Here is a 19,294-nt window from a genome sequence, read left to right as displayed (position 1 = left end):
ACATATATATAGGTACATAAATATATATAAATAAATTACATTCGACAAATGCTTCGACAAATTAATGATTTCATTTCTTGCTCATCTTGTTGACCATCTAAGATTAGGGTATTATAAATATAGTGCTCTGAGAGAATAGTTTCGAATAATAGCAATAAATGTAGTAAATATATGAATCAAAAATATTATTTTGTATTTGTTAAGTAAATGTTTTCGTGTTTAGTTCGTATTTCGTTTTCTACTATCGTTTTTTTTGTTTGTTTTTTTGTTTGTATTATTTTTAAATTGTAGCTAAGATTATTGACAAAAAGTTTTGTGCGGAATGGAAAAGAAAAAGAAACAAAAAACAAACCCATTTTAAGGACACTTAAACAAAGCTTTATATACAGTATATATATGTATATGCGCATGTGTGCGTGTATGTGTTTCTCTGGGGGGGGTAAGAAGAAGCGCAAACGTGAAGCCTTGACAAATTTGAGGTTAGGTTGAGCAAAATGATATGCAAAGCGATCTCGACTCGAGTGCAACACTCGCAAACACACACACACACTACACTACACTACACACCCATGCGCACACATACACACACACACACGCACACTTGCATGCAGGCAGGCATATCAAAAATATATATGTTTACGGTATATTTATATACTATATGTAAATATTTCGGTAGGGGGACTGGAGGCAGAATCGGGGATCGGGAGTTGGGAGTTGGGAGTAAAGCAATTCAATGGGTTGGATTGTCTGGAGCGAGACAATGCCATTTCTCATGGAAGTGGTCGGGTAGACGGATACAGTCGAGCCACTGCTGCAGCCGATCGCCTTTGCTTTGTGCGCCCAGCTGCAGGCTGCCCAGGAAGTCGTTGCTTTTGCCCAAGTCCTTGTCCCACACGGTCAGAATGAGCATCTCCTTGTTGAGATCGTGGGGACTGGCCTCGAAATAGAACTCCTCGTTGTATATGGGATTCAGTGTGCGCCACTTGACGCTCGTCTTGTGCTTCTTATTCTTGTGCGCATCCGGTTTCAGTTGTCTGTGCCAAACAGCGAAAAGAAACAAGTTATTAGCGAAGCTCAAAAGGCTGAACCCAATCACTTACAGCTTGACAAAAGGATCCGAGCTACCATTGTTGTCCATGGCCAGCAGATTGATGCACTGCTTAACGTTCACGACCAGCGCTCGGCGTTTCGTGTTGTAGCACAGCGAGATGAGCATCTTGCCATTGGGCCAACTCTGCGACATCTCCGCCTCATTGCTATATTGATCCTCCACGCCCAGCGGCACCGATATTCGATACTGCGATGTGCTGTGCACCTGAAATACAAATTTCAAAACCATTGTAAAATTTGACAAATAGTTCATACTTTTTTAATTTATAGTATGTATGCCTTGCCTACAGGAAATGTATGTAACAGGCGGGTATTCCGAGTTTAGATATATCTATGTATATATTCTTGATCAGCGTCAGCCGAGACGATATTGACATGTCCGTCTGTCTGTCTGTCCGTATGAACACCAAGCCCTGAGAGACTATAAAGGCTATTCATTTTTTTGTGACAGCATTTGTTATGTTTGCTCTCAGGTGAAATTTGTTTCAAATTTTTACAACGCCCACTTCACTTGATTTTTTCCCAATGGGTAGCGGGTATCTCACAGTCGAGCACACTCGACTGCAGCTTTCTTACTGGTTTATTTTTTTATATTCCTACTCTAGCTACATACTATATGTACTCTAAATATACGAGATTGTTATCAAGATGCGAGAGATTTATTATCAAGATGCTTTATTCAATCCCAATTGTGTTTTGTGTCATGCCAAGCCCGTGACTGGCAGACAGTCCAGTAGATCGCTAGATGACTCGTCTTGCAGACAGTCTGGTGTAACCGCCCTCTTAGCGCAACGCGTAATTTCCCTAACGCCTACTTTTCTCAAAAAACTCTGCAAATTGACGTAAACAAGACCAGTTCTTGCCAAAAGTCTGGTCCTAGCTCGGGTTTTTTCGCGAACATGTGTAATTTTGCTATGTTGGATGATAAAAATAGAAACTACAATGCATTGTCCAGAGCAAAGAATATAGAAAACGGCGAAATAAATTAATTTTTTCTTTTAGCTATTAGATTATTTAGTTATAAGTAAAACTGTTTAGATAATATATAATTTTAAGTACTCATTGTTTTAGTTTAAATAAATTTAATTTGAAGTACAATAAATATTTTATTGACTGCATATATTTTTGAGCGTATTTTTATTTTGCATATTCCGAACTACGCACTAGAATCTAAGCACAGATTTTCTGCAAGACCTGAACACCAGACTGTCTTGTAGACACGTCAAGTACAAATTCTGCCAGCGCAGCCGAGGGAAATTTAAATTTCCCTTTGGCAGAATTGATACTTGACGAGTCTTGTAGAAAATCAGTTCCGCGTATACGGCAAACTGAAAGGGAAAAGTCTATTCTCGTCTTGTGTCTACACAAGACGTGACTGGAAGACATCATGTATGTTGTCTGCTACCAAAACACAATTATCGCAAGCTGTCACCAGAATGGCCTGAGATGGCCTATGCAGACTCTGCTTTTTATATCCACTACGCGTAGGGTAGAAGAGTATTCCAACTTTGGGAAGAAGGCATCTTCAACGCCATGAAGTTTATGTATTCTTGATCAGCGTCAACCACCGAGACAATATAGCCATATTTGTCTGTTCAGAGGCGACAGACTTTATGATTTCTGGAATTCCTGATTTACTTGTAATCAGATAAAAATCTTGAATTTTTTAAAAAATTAATTTAATATGACGAAAAACGGCGGCTGCGTCGTGTCTTAATTGATATTGTGGTATTTTGTAGTAGTATATCGATAGACCAAATATAAGTTTCGGTATATGTCAGTATTTTTTGCGGTATATTGAATTGGTAAATTTGAACGATAATATTGCTGTTGCACTGTTTTGCTTTTGTTGAAAATGAGTCGAGCACACTCAACTGCATCTTTCTCACTTCTTTGAGTATGCTTCAGAAAATTTACAAATGTGGTTAACACCATAGCTAAGAAATAGTTTATGTACACTCTAAGTTAATTGTGCAGTATTAGTAAATTTGTTTAATTAAGATTGCCTATTTAAAATGATTGATTTAAATAATATTTATATTTATATCCCAATCATAACAGAAATTTGGTAAAATAAAATTGCTTTGAGGAATTACTCTATGAATTTGGAAGGGGCACTTTCCATATGCTAAAGATTTCAACTCACCGTGGAGAGACAAACCTTGGCAGCGCCAAGAAAATCGTGACCATATTTGTCATCGTCAAAGAGCGCCACATAGAGAAGGGAATTGCCGAGCTCCTCGGGCTCAACACCAACAAACTGGAGGGTCTCATTGAAGTCCGGATTGCGGGTCTTGTGCACAGTTTTAGTGCGTTGCCAGCGTGTGTATTTGGTGTGAGCCTCCGGCGTAATGATGTTCAGCTTGCAGTAGGGATCAGCCAAGCCGGCGGCATCCATGGCGGGCAAATCTCGAGCACGCACCATGGTGCAGTCCAGACTGTGGAAGCTCTCCCGATAGCTGATGGCAATCTCCAGCCAGCCGAGCAAAGGGTCGCGACAATGCTGCTGCTGCTGTTGATGCGGATGTTGTGACGTTGGGCACTGTTGTTGCTGGGATTGGGTGGCCGAGTTGCCAGAGCCGGAGCTGTCGCTAAAGGACCACGACGAGCTGACCGAGCTGCGTCGCAGGAAGCTGCTCTCACGACGCAATTGCGCGACCGTCGACACATTCGACATGCTCACATTGTCGTAATCCTGGCCAGCCAGCAGATGCCCCTGGCCCTGGCCCTGACCCTGACCCTGACCCGGTCCCTGACCCTGTTGGCGGCCAAAGAAGAAGGAGTTCGAGAGTTTGCGTTCGCCGCCATCGATGAAACTGCGAATGGAGCCGTAGGCGCGCAATCGAAAGCTCTCATCACGCTGGAGTCGCGATGCTGCCGCCGCAGATGCAACTGCAGCTGCAGTTTCCCTGCTGGTGTTTCCCTTGGCGGAGGAGGCGCCATCCAGCTCATCCTCGCCCTCGGACTGCCCGCTGGCGTTGCTGCTGCTGCTGCTGCTGTCGTTGACCCTGATCGTTAGCTTCTTGATGCGTGCGCCACGCGTCGGCGTCCCGTGGCAACTCTGCACCGCCCGCCCTCCGCCTGTGGGTGTGGCCATGGGCGTGGCACTGGCACTGCGCGGCATATCGTAGTTGGGCAGACCCTTGAAGAACCACGCGCCCGACTTCTTCCACATCTCGCGCGTCTCGCTGCAGATGCGACACAGCCAAATCTCGCGCGTCCGTTCGCTATTGTTGTACCTGATGTTGATGTCCACGCTGCACTTGGTGCACACCGATTTGCGGCAGTCCTCGCAGATGATGCGCTGCGGCCGCAACAGTCCGAAGGTGTCGCCACATAGCCGACAACAGTTTGGACCCCGCTCGACCGCATGCAGCTTGATCTTCTCGACACGCTCGACGAGGCGGCCAACGCGTTGTCGCTCCGCTGTCTCGATCTCCTCGTTGCGCCGGATCACCGATATGATGGCCTCTTGTTCCTCGGGGCGCAGCGGTTCATTGGTCTTTGAACTGCTCCAGCCGGCTTTCAATCTGCAACAAACACAATTGCACGTTTAATACACTCTGCGCTAAGCGACGTCAAGGAAAATACTAATTTCCCCCAATATTCCCCTCATTGAGGGATAATCTAGAAAGTTTTGGGCCTACAAGAAATGTATGCAGCAAACTACAAAAATTATTTCTTCTTTATGAATTCTGGAAATCTTAGAAGACATTCAGGAAATCACAGTCGGGTCTTTACGGTATATTTTGAATGTAGTAGTAAATCGCATTACCATTTCTTATATCTACGAAATTTTGTTTTTTTTATGTCGGATCCTCGGGTCTTAATTACTTTCTTTGCTCTTTATTTTGAATGTTGTAGTATATTGTTCTATCATATTTAGCATTCATAATATTTAAGTATTTTCTTTCGGAATATTCATATTTTAACAATAATATACATTTAGTTGTATTGAAATTTGGTTGTGATCTCATCAAAAATCGCAGAAAAATCGACTACTGCTGTTGGTCTTAATTAGCTGTTGATCAAGTTATGGTATGTTTTCAATGCCGCGTTGTATATATCGCTTTACCATATTTAGCATTTGTTAAGATTATGTATTTTTTCAGTATATTTATATTTTAATAATAATACCGCATTTGCTTTGTTTTGTCTTTATTGAAATTTGGATGCGATCAGATCAAAATCTTAGAAAGTATTTATAGATTTGTATACTGCAAAAACTGATGTTGGTCTTAATTACTTTATGGTATATTTTGAATGCAGTATTATATCGCCAAATCAGATTTGGTATTTGGTATTAGGCACATTTAAGTATTTTTACGGTATATTCTTATATTTCAATAATAATAATTATCGACTGTAGCTGTCTTACTTATTCGTTTACGATTTTAGAGAACATGAGGCGCGTCATCTAATTGGAATAATCATAAAAGCTGGGCATAAGAGTTTATGACGTATAGTCGGTTCTTATAGTATCAGAAATCTGGAGAGGCAGACAGCCTAAAGAGGATATTCTTATAACAAAACATTTTGGTGGTTTAAAACCGGAAAAATCCGAAAAGGATTGAATTATTCTTTCCATGTAATATACTTGAACTACGCACATGTGGCGTGTGGCATGTGGCATGTGGCATGCGGCATGTCGCATGTGGGGTCAGTGTGCCGCAAATGTTAATGTTAATGTTCGGCTGCTTAATGCGCTATTCATGTTGTTATTGTCAGCTCAACTGAGTCTCAGTCTCAGTCGCAGTCGCAACTCCATGGCCAAAATGTCAAGTTCAAAGTTAATTAAGAAACAACGACGCCTCGACGCTCAGGAGAGCAGCGAAGGGTTGACATGGTGAGGGAGGAGCGGTTAGAGGCCAAGTTTGGGTCCATGTTCGGAGTTCGGGCTTGCGCGTTTATAGCCACTTTGGTATCACTTACACATGGCATTGAAAACGCAATCGCTTGTGAACCATACGGGCGCAAGCACACACACACACACACTCACACACACACACAAGCACACACACATATGGATGTGTGCTATGTAAATTAGGGTGGCCCTCTATTGTCATGTTTGCAGTTCGCCAGTTAACCCTGTAATCCCTGCAAACATTTCTGAAGTGCTGGTGGCCCCATTACTTTTTGTTTTTATACCCGCTACCCATAGGGTAGAAGGGTATTATAACTTTGTGCCGGCAGGAAATGTATGTAACAGGTAGAAGGAGGCATCTCCGACCCTATAAAGTATATATATTCTTGATCAGCGTTAACAGCCGAGACGATATAGCCATGTCCGTCTGTCCGTCTGTCCGTCTGTCAGTCTGTCCGTCTGTGTGTGTCTGTCCGTCTGTCCGTCCGTCCGTATGAAACACTGGATCTCAGAGACTATAAGAGGTAGAGCTATAATTTTTTTTTGACAGCATTTGTTATGTTTGCACGCAGATCAAGTTTGTTTCAAATTTTTGCCACGCCCACTTCCGCCCCCGCAAATCAAAAAAATCGAATAACAAGCGTAATTTTAAAGCTAGAGTTGCGAATTTTGGTATATACAATATTTACTATAGTAGTTATGATTCCTGATTTGGTTGCGATCAGATAAAAATTGTCGAAGTTATTAAAAAAATACTTTTGTATGGGCAAAAACGCCTACTTACTAGGGGTCTTAGTTGCTTTGGCTGACAATCTGGTATATTGTGCCGTCTATGGTATATTTTGAATGCGGTACTATGTCGATAAACCAAATATACCATTTGGTATTTTTTTAGTATTTTTGCAGTATATTTGGTATATTTTGAGAAAATACCGCAAAATATGTTTCTTTTATTCAAAATGGGTAGCGGGTATCTCACAGTCGAGTACACTCGACTGTAGCTTTCTTACTTGTTTTTTTTTTCCTCTGGCGTCAGCATCGCCAGCATTCAACAGTTGGTTCACTTAGGCGCTTCCATTAAGCGCCACCCAAATCCCAATGAGTTTTGCTAGAGCTGCTAAATTTGGCGACAATTTTGGGTGCTTTTAGCCACCATTCTATTTATTACAATTAAGATCATGAAATTTCAAATTAAATACAAAATGTGAAAAATAAACTTTTTTGCTAGAGACGATGCATTTGGGAACTTTTTCGTGCGTTTAGCTACCACACTATTTATAACAATAAAAAAAATAAATCAAATAAAATTAAATAAATCGAATAATAAAATATTTTGCTGAATTTCATTACAATTAAGATTATGAAATCAAATTAAATAAAAATGTGAAAAATAAACTATTTTGCCAGAGGTATTCAATTTGGGGACAATTTTGGGTGCTTTTAAACAACAGTATATTTATCGTACTGTATAATTGAATTTAGTATTTAATAGATTTAACCCTCTAGTGCCCAGAACCGCCTCTAGACAGGCAAGGTTATAAACACCTTACCTTGTTTTTTTGTTTTTATAGATTTGTGTTTTTCGTATTTTTCAAAATGAATTCCTAAGCATTTGCAACACATATCAAAGCTAACAGAGCTACAGTCATTAAAGCTTCGTAATTTATTCATTTCGGGCGCAAAAAATTGTTTGGAAAAATCGCTAAATAAAAAAATGTTGTTTTAAATTTAAGAAATCTGTTTGCTCGAATTAAAATTATTATTATTGTTCATAGTCTCGACAGCGCAACCCACGAAATCAAAAAAAAAAAAAAAATGTTCGTTAACTTGTTATAGCTTTTATAAGGTCTAAGCGGTCCACGTTCTATAAATCTCAATCTGAGGAAAGGCAAAAGTTTTTCAGAATAAACGTCCTAAGTAATCACAAAAATAATTTTTAAAATTTATTATAAAAATGTATTTATGATGAAATAAACTTGAATATAAAATAATAATAATATTAATAATTTGATGTGATGCGAAATAATTAAAAATGATATAGAAAACGGAAATGATTTTGATACTGCTGCATTTAGACGCATTTAAAAAAAATTCTATTTAATTAATTTTTTAACTGATAATATTAAATATTAACTCCATAAAAAACGTACTGCTTATTTGAAGTTAAATAGGTTTAATTTTTTATAATTTAAAGTTTAATTTAAATTTAAATTTTAGTCAAATAGTATGGCTTAGATTAGTTTATTTAAGATAATCGAATATTTAAAAACTTTATTGATAAAATTAAAATGAAATGTACAAATCAAACATTTTTGCTAAAGTTGGTCAACTTTGGAACTATTTGTGTGACTTATAATGAAATGATGAAATGAAATACAACAAGTAAGAAAGTTACAGTCAAGTGTACTCGACTGTGAGATACCCGCTACCCATTTTGAATAAAAGCAATATATTTTGCGGTATTATTCTCAAAATATACCGAATATATTGCAAAAATACTACAAATATACCAAATTATATATGTGGTATATAGATATAGTACCACATTCAAAATATACCATAGACGGCACAATATACCAGATTGTCAGCCAAGGCAAATAAGACCCCTAGTAAGTAGGCGTTTTTGCCCATACAAAAGTATTTCTTTAATAATAATTATTAATAACTAGTATTGTTATTATTGAATATACTAAAATTCCCAACTTTAGCTTAAAAATTACGATTTTTTTGATTTACGGGGGCGGAAGTGGGCGTGGCAAAAAATTGAAACAAACTTGATCTGCGTGCAAACAAAATTATAGCTCTATCTCTTATAGTTTCTGAGATCTAGGTGTTCATACGGACAGACGGACATGGCTAGATCGTCACGGCTGTTGACGCTGATCAATAATATATACATATACTTTATAGGGTCGGAGATGCGTCCTTCTACCTGTTACATACATTTCCTGTCGGCATAAAGTTATAATACCCTTCTACCCTCTGGGTAGCGGGTATAAAAAACAAAATGTTAAATATAGACAAGTTTTCTCCCTTTGTTTATTTTTAAGGAATTATAAAATCGTGTTTATGAATAACTCTTCGCGTTTCCTTGAAATTCTCTATCTGCTTTTATTGTTGAGGTAAAAAGAACAGTCCTTAAATAAATGCATCGAAAACAAAAGTTCTAATTTTAGATTTATAAACAATTCATAATTGTGCATTACTTTCGCAACACAACTTCTCCTTATTGAAAAGGAGTTGCGCCACTTTGCACGTCCACCTGTAAAGTTAGTTGCTCCTTATTAGAAAGGATGTACATATATAAGACGCTGCCGAACTTGGCTACGAAATTTGAATATTTTCTAAACATGCAAATTAAGCTTCACGCCAACTTTCTGCAACTTTGTCGGCTGTGAACTGCGAAGGAAAGGTTTATAAGTGGCTGTCGTACTCGTAATCTTGTTACGTTCTCAGAATGTTTCTGATATTGTTGAAAATGAACACTTCGCCATCGAAGGACGTAGTTTGTTTTCTTTCTCAGAGAATTAGCAGATGCACAATTATAAGTGAACTATCGATAAAACGTATTGTGACTGTTTTGCTCTATTTAACTTCACACTGAAAAACACTTTACGTTACCAGGCTGCTACAATTTATGAAGTATTTATACATACATACATACATACATATTTTTTACAGAGCAGCGAGGTTTATGCAAATATGGCAGGCGAGAGCAGAACATCAATTTCACACATACCCAACTGGCCTCACCCCATATACACACGTACACGAACACTCACACGCACACACATACGTATTTTTGCATGTACATATGTATGTACTATATGTTCAACAGTTTGACATGCAAATCTGCCTTCATGCTCTCTCGCTTCGTTTAGTTCTTTTTTGCTGTTTGAATTCGTATTTGAGTTCCTTGTATTGCGGTTTCGGTTTCGGTTCGGTTTGGTTTTGTTGCCTTGCCTTGCCTTGCCTCGGGTTTATTGACTTGCACGTGCCATACCAATTTACAGTACACACTCGATATGACAAACTCGTTGGTCACTTTAAAATAAAGCACAATTAATAATCAAATACTTCAGCCATTTGAGTGACAGCAATAGCTTAGTATATATGTACCTTCTGGTATAAAGTCTATTTCGTGGACAAATAAGCCGCTACTTTGGGCTTTACAAAAGCCACATTTCGCGAAGAGAAGACTTGATATTTTTCTCATTGACGAAAGCAAACGAACTTTTTACTCCTATGTTGTATGTGTGAAATAGCGAAATTAAATTGTTTTTGTATTTGTATACAATTAAAAAAAAAAAGATAAGCAGTCAATGCATGCTATCGCGTATCCACTGTATTTGCAACCATGCATGTATTTGCGCGTGTGTGTGTGTGTGCGTTAACCTCGCCAGTTGCCTTGAGGGCCGGGCCATAAGCTTCAGCCTCAGAGTCAGCCTCAGTTTCGATGCCAGCTACTTTCGTGCAAGCTTCTGAAGGTCTGTGTCTGTGAAGCTGGTGCAACAGGCAAATCGAGTTGCAGGAGTTGCGTTTTGTTGCATTTGCGTGCTGCAAATAATTTGCTTGTCGCATTCGAAGCACTTAAAACCCAATTGCCAAATGCACTTAACAAGTGTGCACAATGATTTGCATTTTATTTTGTTGTATTTTATGAGTATTTTCAAGCATAACGGCAGTTCATCATGCGACAACTGCCGTCGCCTTATCGTCCAACAACAACTATGCATGCACGTGTGTGCGTGTGTGTGTGTGTGTGTGTGTGTGTGTGTGTGTGTGTGTGAATATGGCCGATCAAACTGTCGTTGGCAATGCTAATTATGTGTATGTATGTATGTGCTGCCCACGCGTCGCCATTTTTGCTGCGCGTGTGTTAAATGTTGTTTAGACAGTTACAAATCAAAGCGTTTGCCAAATGATTGATTAGCTAATTATACAACTGACATAACTGAGCAGACACAAGCACACAAAGTTAGATAACATGAACTAACGCCTGTATTTAATTCACTGCACTCGTCGATCTCTTAGCGGGTTATCGATAACATGCAGTTTTGTCACGCCTGGTCTCAATTTTTTGCATCCGAGAACAGCTGTAATTTTATGCTTTTTCTTACTTTCGCGGTTGAGCAGACACAAGCATATAAAGTTGGATAACATCAACTGAACTCCTGCATTTAATTCACTGCGCTCGTCGATCTCTTAGCGGGTTATCGATAACTTGCAGTTTTGTTTTTGTGCACAGTCACGCCTGGTCTCAATTTTTTGCATCCGAGAACAGCTGTAATTTTATGCTTTTTCTTACTTTCGCGGTTGAGCAGACACAAGCATATAAAGTTGGATAACATCAACTGAACTCCTGCATTTAATTCACTGCGCTCGTCGATCTCTTAGTGTGTGTTATCGATAACATGCAGTTTTGTTTTTGTGCACAGACACGCCTGGGCTCATTATTTTGCATCCGAGAACAGCTGGCATCGTATGCTTCTTCTTACTTACACGGCTGCCTGCCTGCCTGCCTTGAGCTGTAATTTGAATTTCAAGTACACGCTTGTCAGCACTTCAACAAACGCGCTATGCGGTGCGGCTCCCCTCTCCTCTCCTCTCGCCATGCTCCATGCCACTGGTTGGCTAACCCACCCAGACATTGGCCGGTATCCATGTCCAGGGTGCATGCGTCACGCACAGCACAGCACAGCAGAGCAGAGCAAAGCACAGCCGAGCAGCACATTGTTTCTATGCTATTTTATGTGTACAATGTGTACTCAAAATGGAGCTGCGAAAAATGAGCGAACGAACGGAAGTGTAAATTGAGCACTTGAAACCTGCTGCCTTCTGCCTGCCACACAGCTTGGCATGGCAGCGCGGCAACAGCGCCTGCTGTGTGTGCTCTGTGTATTTTGCGGCTTGCCATTATGCATGAAATGTACTCCACTGGCTTGTCTTCTACTTGTATTTAATTCAGCGTAAAGCTCAATTCCCATATTCAGAGAGTCAGCTGGGATTGCGCTTCGCAGTATGCTACACACTTTGGCTTTGACACAACATATGCTGCTAGTCTTGCCTCGCCTACGCCTGCTACGTATGTGTGTGTGCGTGTGTGCGCCCTAATGTAATTGTACATGTAAATGGGCAGACACTCCCCTCGCCCTTAGTCCCTCACCCCACCCCTCTCGAATGCTGCCCAGTTCGTTGGTCGCCGTTAAATTGCAATAAATTATCATGTGGCGCGGCGGCGGCATTCATAAAAATAAGCGAAAATTATTCGCGCATTATTAAATTTTAATTAATCTGTCAGCCAGCGGCATGCCAGCAATTATGATTAGGCCCAGGACGAAGGACAGCATGTGGCTACGGCTTCAGTTTGGCTTTTTGGCTGTCTGTCTTAGGTCTTCTTGGGTCCTTGACAGCAGCACACAGCCAATTCATGGCCACACACACACACACACACACACACACACACACACACACACACATGCACACATACATGACTATCTCCTTGCGTTAGTGTGTGTGTGTGTTTGATTAGCTTTAAACGCGACACATTGTTGTATGTGGCTTAATCAAACATAAACACACACACACGCACATTTGGAGAGTTGGACAGCAACGCGACTGACGCAGTCAAAGTTAATTAAATTAGAAACAAAGCTTTTGTCGACACATTCTATGTGCGACAATTGAGTTGGCATTGCTGTTGTTTTGCTTAGCGCTAACTGTTGCGCGCCGCTTGTCGCCTTATCAGCCAGCAGCAACAGCAACAACAACAACAACGATTACAAAAAGCCAGCAGCTTTTGTTTATGACGCGCACAAAGCCACAAATACATCCACATTTACATTGTCGTTGTCTCGGTCGCTGTCGCTGTCGAACTTTTGCAGCTGCGCCCAATTGTTGCATTTTATCAATTTGTGTTGCCTACATTTGAGCGCACTCTTCATGACCACCAGCTTTGTCCTTGCGCTTCTCTCTATTTTAAGCGTTAACTAACTTCTACTTACTTGGCACGCAAGGCCAGCTGCCTGTCGCTGGGGCAGACAAACTTGTTGGCCGTATTATTGCGATTCGCGAAATCCATCTTCTCACATTATTGTCGCTCACTCAACATTTCTCGTCGTGTTGTGTTGTTTCCCGCATTCAATTAAAAACAAAAAACCAACCAGTAGTGTTAAAACAAACACACGCGCACACACAAAAAACACGCGTGCAAATAAGGCGCACTCTCGTCTTGTTATTGTTGATTTCAACTGTTGTTTTGCGGCATACAACACAAGAGGCAAACAACAACAAAATGAGACGAAAAAAAAATAGCCACACACGTCTAAATGCGCACGCAATTGGTGAGCGTCTATCTCTATTCAATTTGTACTGTTGCAGCCACAGTGACAAAGCAGCTACAACTGTATCGCTTTTTTAAAAGCTGTTTTATTTAACATCTGTATCGGTGTGTGTCCACAGACAAGTTATCTAAAACATACTTTTTAATGCTGATAGAATATACCAAAATACAGACACGCCGAGAATTGCAATCTGCAATCTGGCCACACTTTCACACTAAGGTGCTTTTCTTAAAGTATAACCCATCTCAGGAATATTTGTTCCGCTCCCACAGAACAGATTATCGTCAAAAATATCGTTTTAACAAAAAACAGCATTGTTTTGCTCAGACGAATGAAGCAATGTTTGGTGAGTGTAAGGAATGTGAAACTCGAAAAATGCCGAAAATACACTTCAGGCAGTTTTCAGTATTTTTATACCGAAAGTACTTATTATGACGTTCATGGTCTCACTATGCTGTAATGCTGTTATTTGAATTGATTATGATCGATAGATTGCGATCATATTAGCACGATACGATAGCAAAACAAACATTAATGTGCCAACTCCAATTGAAGCACTGGCAACTGCAAAATATAGCAAAATGAAAGGCTGTAAGGGGGTTGACGAGGTTTAGCAACTTGCGTTTGGTTGGCATGGGGTTGGCTGGTAGGCCTCATTCATCAAAAACAGCCTCAGTTTCAGTAACTAGTTTCGCATATTTGCACGCGCTGGGCCAAAGCAGAGCTCGTTTGGGGAAACAACACTTGAGCACGAGCACGCATCAGAACGCTCTATATCTGTCTCACTCCGACCACCATTCGCGCCTTGTCTGTGTGTGACCCCTGGCAACTCTCTCTTGCTCCCTGTCTCGCACATCAGCTTGACTACTGGCTTCCGGCCACATAATTTCATTGTATGCTTTTGTGCCGACTAAAATGCCAACGTTTTTCTTTTTCTTTTTTTTTTAATTTTTTCTCTTTTGCCTTACCCGGCTATTTGGTGTAATGAGCGGGTGGGGGGGGGAATGGAGGAAGTATAAGTTAGTTTGGCGACATGATTACTGCTGGTTGATGGTTTCTGGTTGTTGTTGTTATTGTTATTGTTGCTGCCGCCGGCAAATGCTGCGACTATTGCCTTGCCAAACACGTAGCCTCAAGCAATAGCCGCAGCCACATTTTGGGGTGTGGCCAGTGCCAGCGGCTCCTGTGCATTCAATTGGAATTTATGCGCAACGCCTTCAACTCTCTACAACACAACAGCAAACACACGCAGGCACATTGGCATCTGTGCCTGAAACCTGTAAACGTTAAGAATGTGTCCAATCATTTGAATGGAACTGACTCCCATATCTCGGCACACACTGTGCATTATCCTTTGACATTCATGCATGCATGCGTATGTGTGTGTGTGTGTGTGTGTGTTTGTCAGTGTGCGGTGTGTGTGTCCATTTTAAATAAATGCTGACAGCCAAATGAAAATATTTAATGTACGTGCCAAGTTTTCAGCACTGACATTTCGCATGTCCTGTCGCGTCCTATCTTGTAATGTCCTTTCTTGTCCTGTCTCGTACTGTCTCGTGTCCACCCACTCACCCATCCTGCCATACTGACATCTGACTTCTTCCACCTTTCACTTTTCGTGTCTCGTAGTTGTCATTGCGCTTCATACTAGCTTGTTATACCCTTGCATACACTAAAGGGTATTCTAATTTATTCATGGCATGTGTAACGCACACCTCATATCTTCTTTATGCATGTGCATACTATACATACATATATATAAATTATTGATCAGCTACGATGCTGAGAGTTTTGTCTATGCAAATTGCTTTCACAGCTAAGCTCTCTTTATGATTGAAATGTGAACTAAATACATGTCAACTTAATCTGGTGAGCAATTAATATGAACACGTAAGAAAGCTACTGCGAGATATCCGCTACACATTTTCTATTAGACTATATGTGGTATATATAATACATACATTCAAAATATACCATACAGTACAAAACATACCACATTGTCTGACATAGCAACTAAGACTCGATTTCAGAAGACAGTTTTTACCACACAAAAGAATTTCTTAAATAATTTCTATAAATGTTATTAAATCGCACGGAGAAGGAGGCATCTCCGACCCTATAAAGTATATATATTCTTGATCAGCGTCAACAGACGAGACGATATAGCCATGTCCGTCTGTCTGTCTGTCCGTCTGTCCGTATGAACACCTAGATCTCAGAGACTATAAGAGATAGAGCTATAATTTTTTTCGACAGCATTTGTTATGTTTGCACGCAGATCAAGTTTATTTCAAATGTTTGCCACGCCCACTTCCGCCCCCGCAAATCAAAAAAATTGAATAACAAGCGAAATTTTAAAGCTAGACAAGACGAATTTTGGTATATACTATAATTACTATAGTAGTTATGATTCCTGAAAATTTGGTTGCGATCAGATAAAAATTGTCGAAGTTATTAAAGAAATACTTTTGTATGGGCAAAAACGCCTACTGACTAGGGGTCTTATTTGCCTTGGCTGACAATCTGGTATATTGTGCCGTCTATGGTATATTTTGAATGCGGTACTATATCGATATACCAAACATACCATTTGGTATATTTTCAGTATTTTTTCAGTATATTCAGCATATTTTGAGAAAAATACCGCAAAATATATTTCTTTTATTCAAAATGGGTAGCGGGTATCTCAAAGTCGAGTACACTCGACTGTAGCTTTCTTACTTGTTTTTAATCGATTTAAAACTTGATCTCCGAGCGAAAGTAACAATTGCTGTAATTATTGGTCTATTTCATGCGAAGGGACGGACAGATAGTCAGACGGACAGACGGACATGGCTATATCGTGTCGTCTGTTGACGCTGATCAGGAATATATACACTTTATGCTGTCGAAGTTGCCTCCTCTTCATCTGCCTTTCCCTTCTACTACCCATAGGGTATAAAAAATTAACTATACACATATATACAGTTGAATAAAAAAGATTTTCACCGTTTATTTTTTATTAGAAAAATTAAAACTGAACACATCAAAGCAAAAAGAAAACAGATGAATCTGAAACTTTGGCAGATGAGGTGGCTGATGGGCTACAAATCCCAACGGAGCCTTAGAAACAAAGTCCTGCTGTGCAAAGTGGTACTCAAGCCTATGGACGACCTGGATTCAGCTGATGGGGCACAGCCCCAACCGGTAACATCGACGCTTTGAAAACATTACTTTGCGAAGACTAGCCCAAGCACCTTACTACTTATATAAGAAACCAGGTGATCCATAGGAGCCTAGGGATTCCAAGTGTGACCGAAGGTGTTAAAATGCTTGAAATACCAGAAGAGACTAGATCGACACTACAACCCACTGGCTATTTATGTTACCTTCTGGACAATAACCAACATCGCCGACGCCTGAAAAAACACCACCCTATTGATCTTCCCTGTACTCCTTCCTACTCAAGGAATGGTAGCTAACATTACCTTGTAATTAGAAAAAAAAATAATAAATTTTTAAATAAAAATGCCTATTGCATATATATTAGCGACATTACAGCTGCGAACATAAAATACCAGCACGTAATTATTAATAATTATACTGAACAATCACGAAATCATACTACTTGTATATATAATATTAAAAAAAATAGAAGTTTTTAAATATATTTATTGCGGGAATCATTAGTCAATCTACAAAAAGATAAAGGCCAAACAAGGCGGTATTATCTTTACAATATACCAAATATGTACAAAAGGTTATATTTAGTATATCTATATACTACTACATTCAAAATACCATATAGACAAAAATTGACATAAGTATTTTTTTTTTCGATTTGTATGGAACAGTAATGAGCGTTGTCCAAAATCGTAGCTTTATCTCATAGAATTTATCTAAGATCAAGAGGCTTCCCCTATGGATAAAGGATATAAAAAGTAATTATCCAAATTGATGTTATTATACCCGCTACCCATAGGGTAGAAGGGTATTATAACTTTGTTCCGGCAGGAAATGTATGTAACAGGTAGAAGGAGGCATCTCCGACCCTATAAAGTGTATATATTCTTGATCAGCGTCATCAGCCGAGACGATATAGCCATGTCCGTCTGTCCGTCTGTGTGTCTGTCCGTCCGTCCGTATGAAACACTGGATCTCAGAGACTATAAGAGATAGAGCTATAATTTTTTTTCGACAGCATTTGTTATGCTTGCACGCAGATCAAGTTTGTTTAAAATGTTTGCCACGCCCACTTCCGCCCCCGCAAATCAAAAAAATCGAATTTTGGTATATACAATAATTACTATAGTAGTTATGATTCCTAAAAATTTGGTTGCGGTCAGATAAAAATTGTGGAAGTTATTAAAGAAATACTTTTGTATGGGCAAAAACGCCTACTTACTAGGGTCTGAGTTGCCTTGGCTGACAATCTGGCATATTGTGCCGTCTATGGTATATTTTGAATGCGGTACTATATCGATATACCACATATACCATTTGGTATATTTTTAGTATTTTTGCAGTATACTCGGTATTTTTTGAGAAAAATATCGCAAAATATATTTCTTTTATTCAAAATGGGTAGCGGGTATCTCAGAGTCGAGTACACTCGACTGTAGCTTTCTTACTTGTTTTCATTTTGCAATTGTATATCAGAGCAGCGTATCCACCCGTCGACTTGTCGCATTCAACTGTCTCCTCTGGATAGACCTTCTAAATACCATTTGTTGTGGATTTTTGTTTTTGTTGCTGCTGTTGAATGAATTAGGCATTCTAAGCGCGTCGGCGTCACAGTCGTAGTCGGCATCGGTGTCGGCATCGGCATCGGCATTGTAAAAAAGGGACACCAGCAACGTACGAGGATAGCCTTAAGCCAAGAGCATTCGTCCTTCGAGTCAAGCGACGCTGCGGACCCTAAGCTCTTAGGGCTTAATGAGTCAACGTCGCTGGACGAGAGGGGCTGACACTGGAATCACTTTCAGACTGGCACATATCACGGAGTCTAATAATCACATCTGCGATGCTGCTCCAGATAAAAGCTTAATAATCTGATAAGTTCTACAAGTTAATGCCCCGCAGCAGGGCCCCATCCGAAGCGTGACTAATTCGCATTCAAATACTTGAATCCGTTATTTAGCGGTTGTATTTGTAGTCAATTTGTGCTCGTCATCAACTGAATGGATTGGCTTATGTTTGCATGTGTATTCCACATGCTGATTTTGAACATTTTAGACGTTCGCGGTGGCCTCAATTGAATAAAAAAAACTACAACAAAGTCTCGAAAAATCAAATCCAAATCTTTTCTGTACATCCTATGCTCGAAACTATGAATGATCCCGTTTTGGGATTCATTTGATTGACAATACTATCATTTCTTTTTTGTTTGGCAATTAAACAAATTCTTCAGAAAAAATATTTTCGTCAGCAGCTAAAAAATAAAACATTAAGTATTAAAAAATATTTTGATACATAACAAAATGTTTGAAAAACAAATTTTAATTATTCGGCTTCAGGAGTTTCACAGCGCAAGACATTTTTGTTAAAATATTTTTGTAAAAATGTGTTGGCGAATTCTACAGTTCAAAATTTGATTTGCTTAAAAGTTTTCCGCAATTTTATATTTATTTCCTTGAAGATATGTACGAACACAACATTTCAAATTTGAAGATTACTTTACTTTTGAGCGGGTCTATTACAATCAGAACATAACTGTACTTTTCTTACTTAAAATAAAGTGATGGATTTATTTTTTCTTAAATTTAACAAAATTAATGCAATTACAAAAATTTGATTTTAATTTGTATATTATTGTATTGTATATTTACCATATACGTATGTATCAACCTGAAAATTATTATATGTGTGATGCCAATGGCAAGTCATAAAACGTGTTGACCCTTTTACCATTCACCAAAGTTATTTTGAAACTTCGCTTGAAATGAGGACAGAAGTGTACGTGTTTTCATAAAATGATTGGGGTAAAGTTCTCAGCTTC

The 19,294-nt window shown here is 39.4% G+C and overlaps 1 protein-coding gene across 1 annotated transcript; it reads right to left on the bottom strand.

Annotated features, from left to right (window-relative positions):
- LOC117578215 (rabphilin-3A) lies at positions 1-13,364 on the bottom strand. The gene is made up of 4 exons (XM_034263587.2): positions 12,979-13,364; positions 3,257-4,640; positions 1,101-1,315; positions 1-1,034 (listed from the first exon to the last, which is right to left on the bottom strand). Exons 1-4 carry the CDS (start codon positions 13,053-13,055, stop codon positions 731-733), a joined length of 1,980 nt encoding a protein of 659 aa, XP_034119478.1. The 5' UTR covers positions 13,056-13,364; the 3' UTR covers positions 1-730.
- Between the last annotated feature and the right edge of the window lie 5,930 nt (positions 13,365-19,294).

The sequence above is a fragment of the Drosophila albomicans genome, chromosome X, assembly GCF_009650485.2.
Source record: "Drosophila albomicans strain 15112-1751.03 chromosome X, ASM965048v2, whole genome shotgun sequence".
NCBI lineage: Eukaryota > Metazoa > Arthropoda > Insecta > Diptera > Drosophilidae > Drosophila > Drosophila albomicans.
This window is presented reverse-complemented; position numbering and strand designations above follow the sequence as displayed.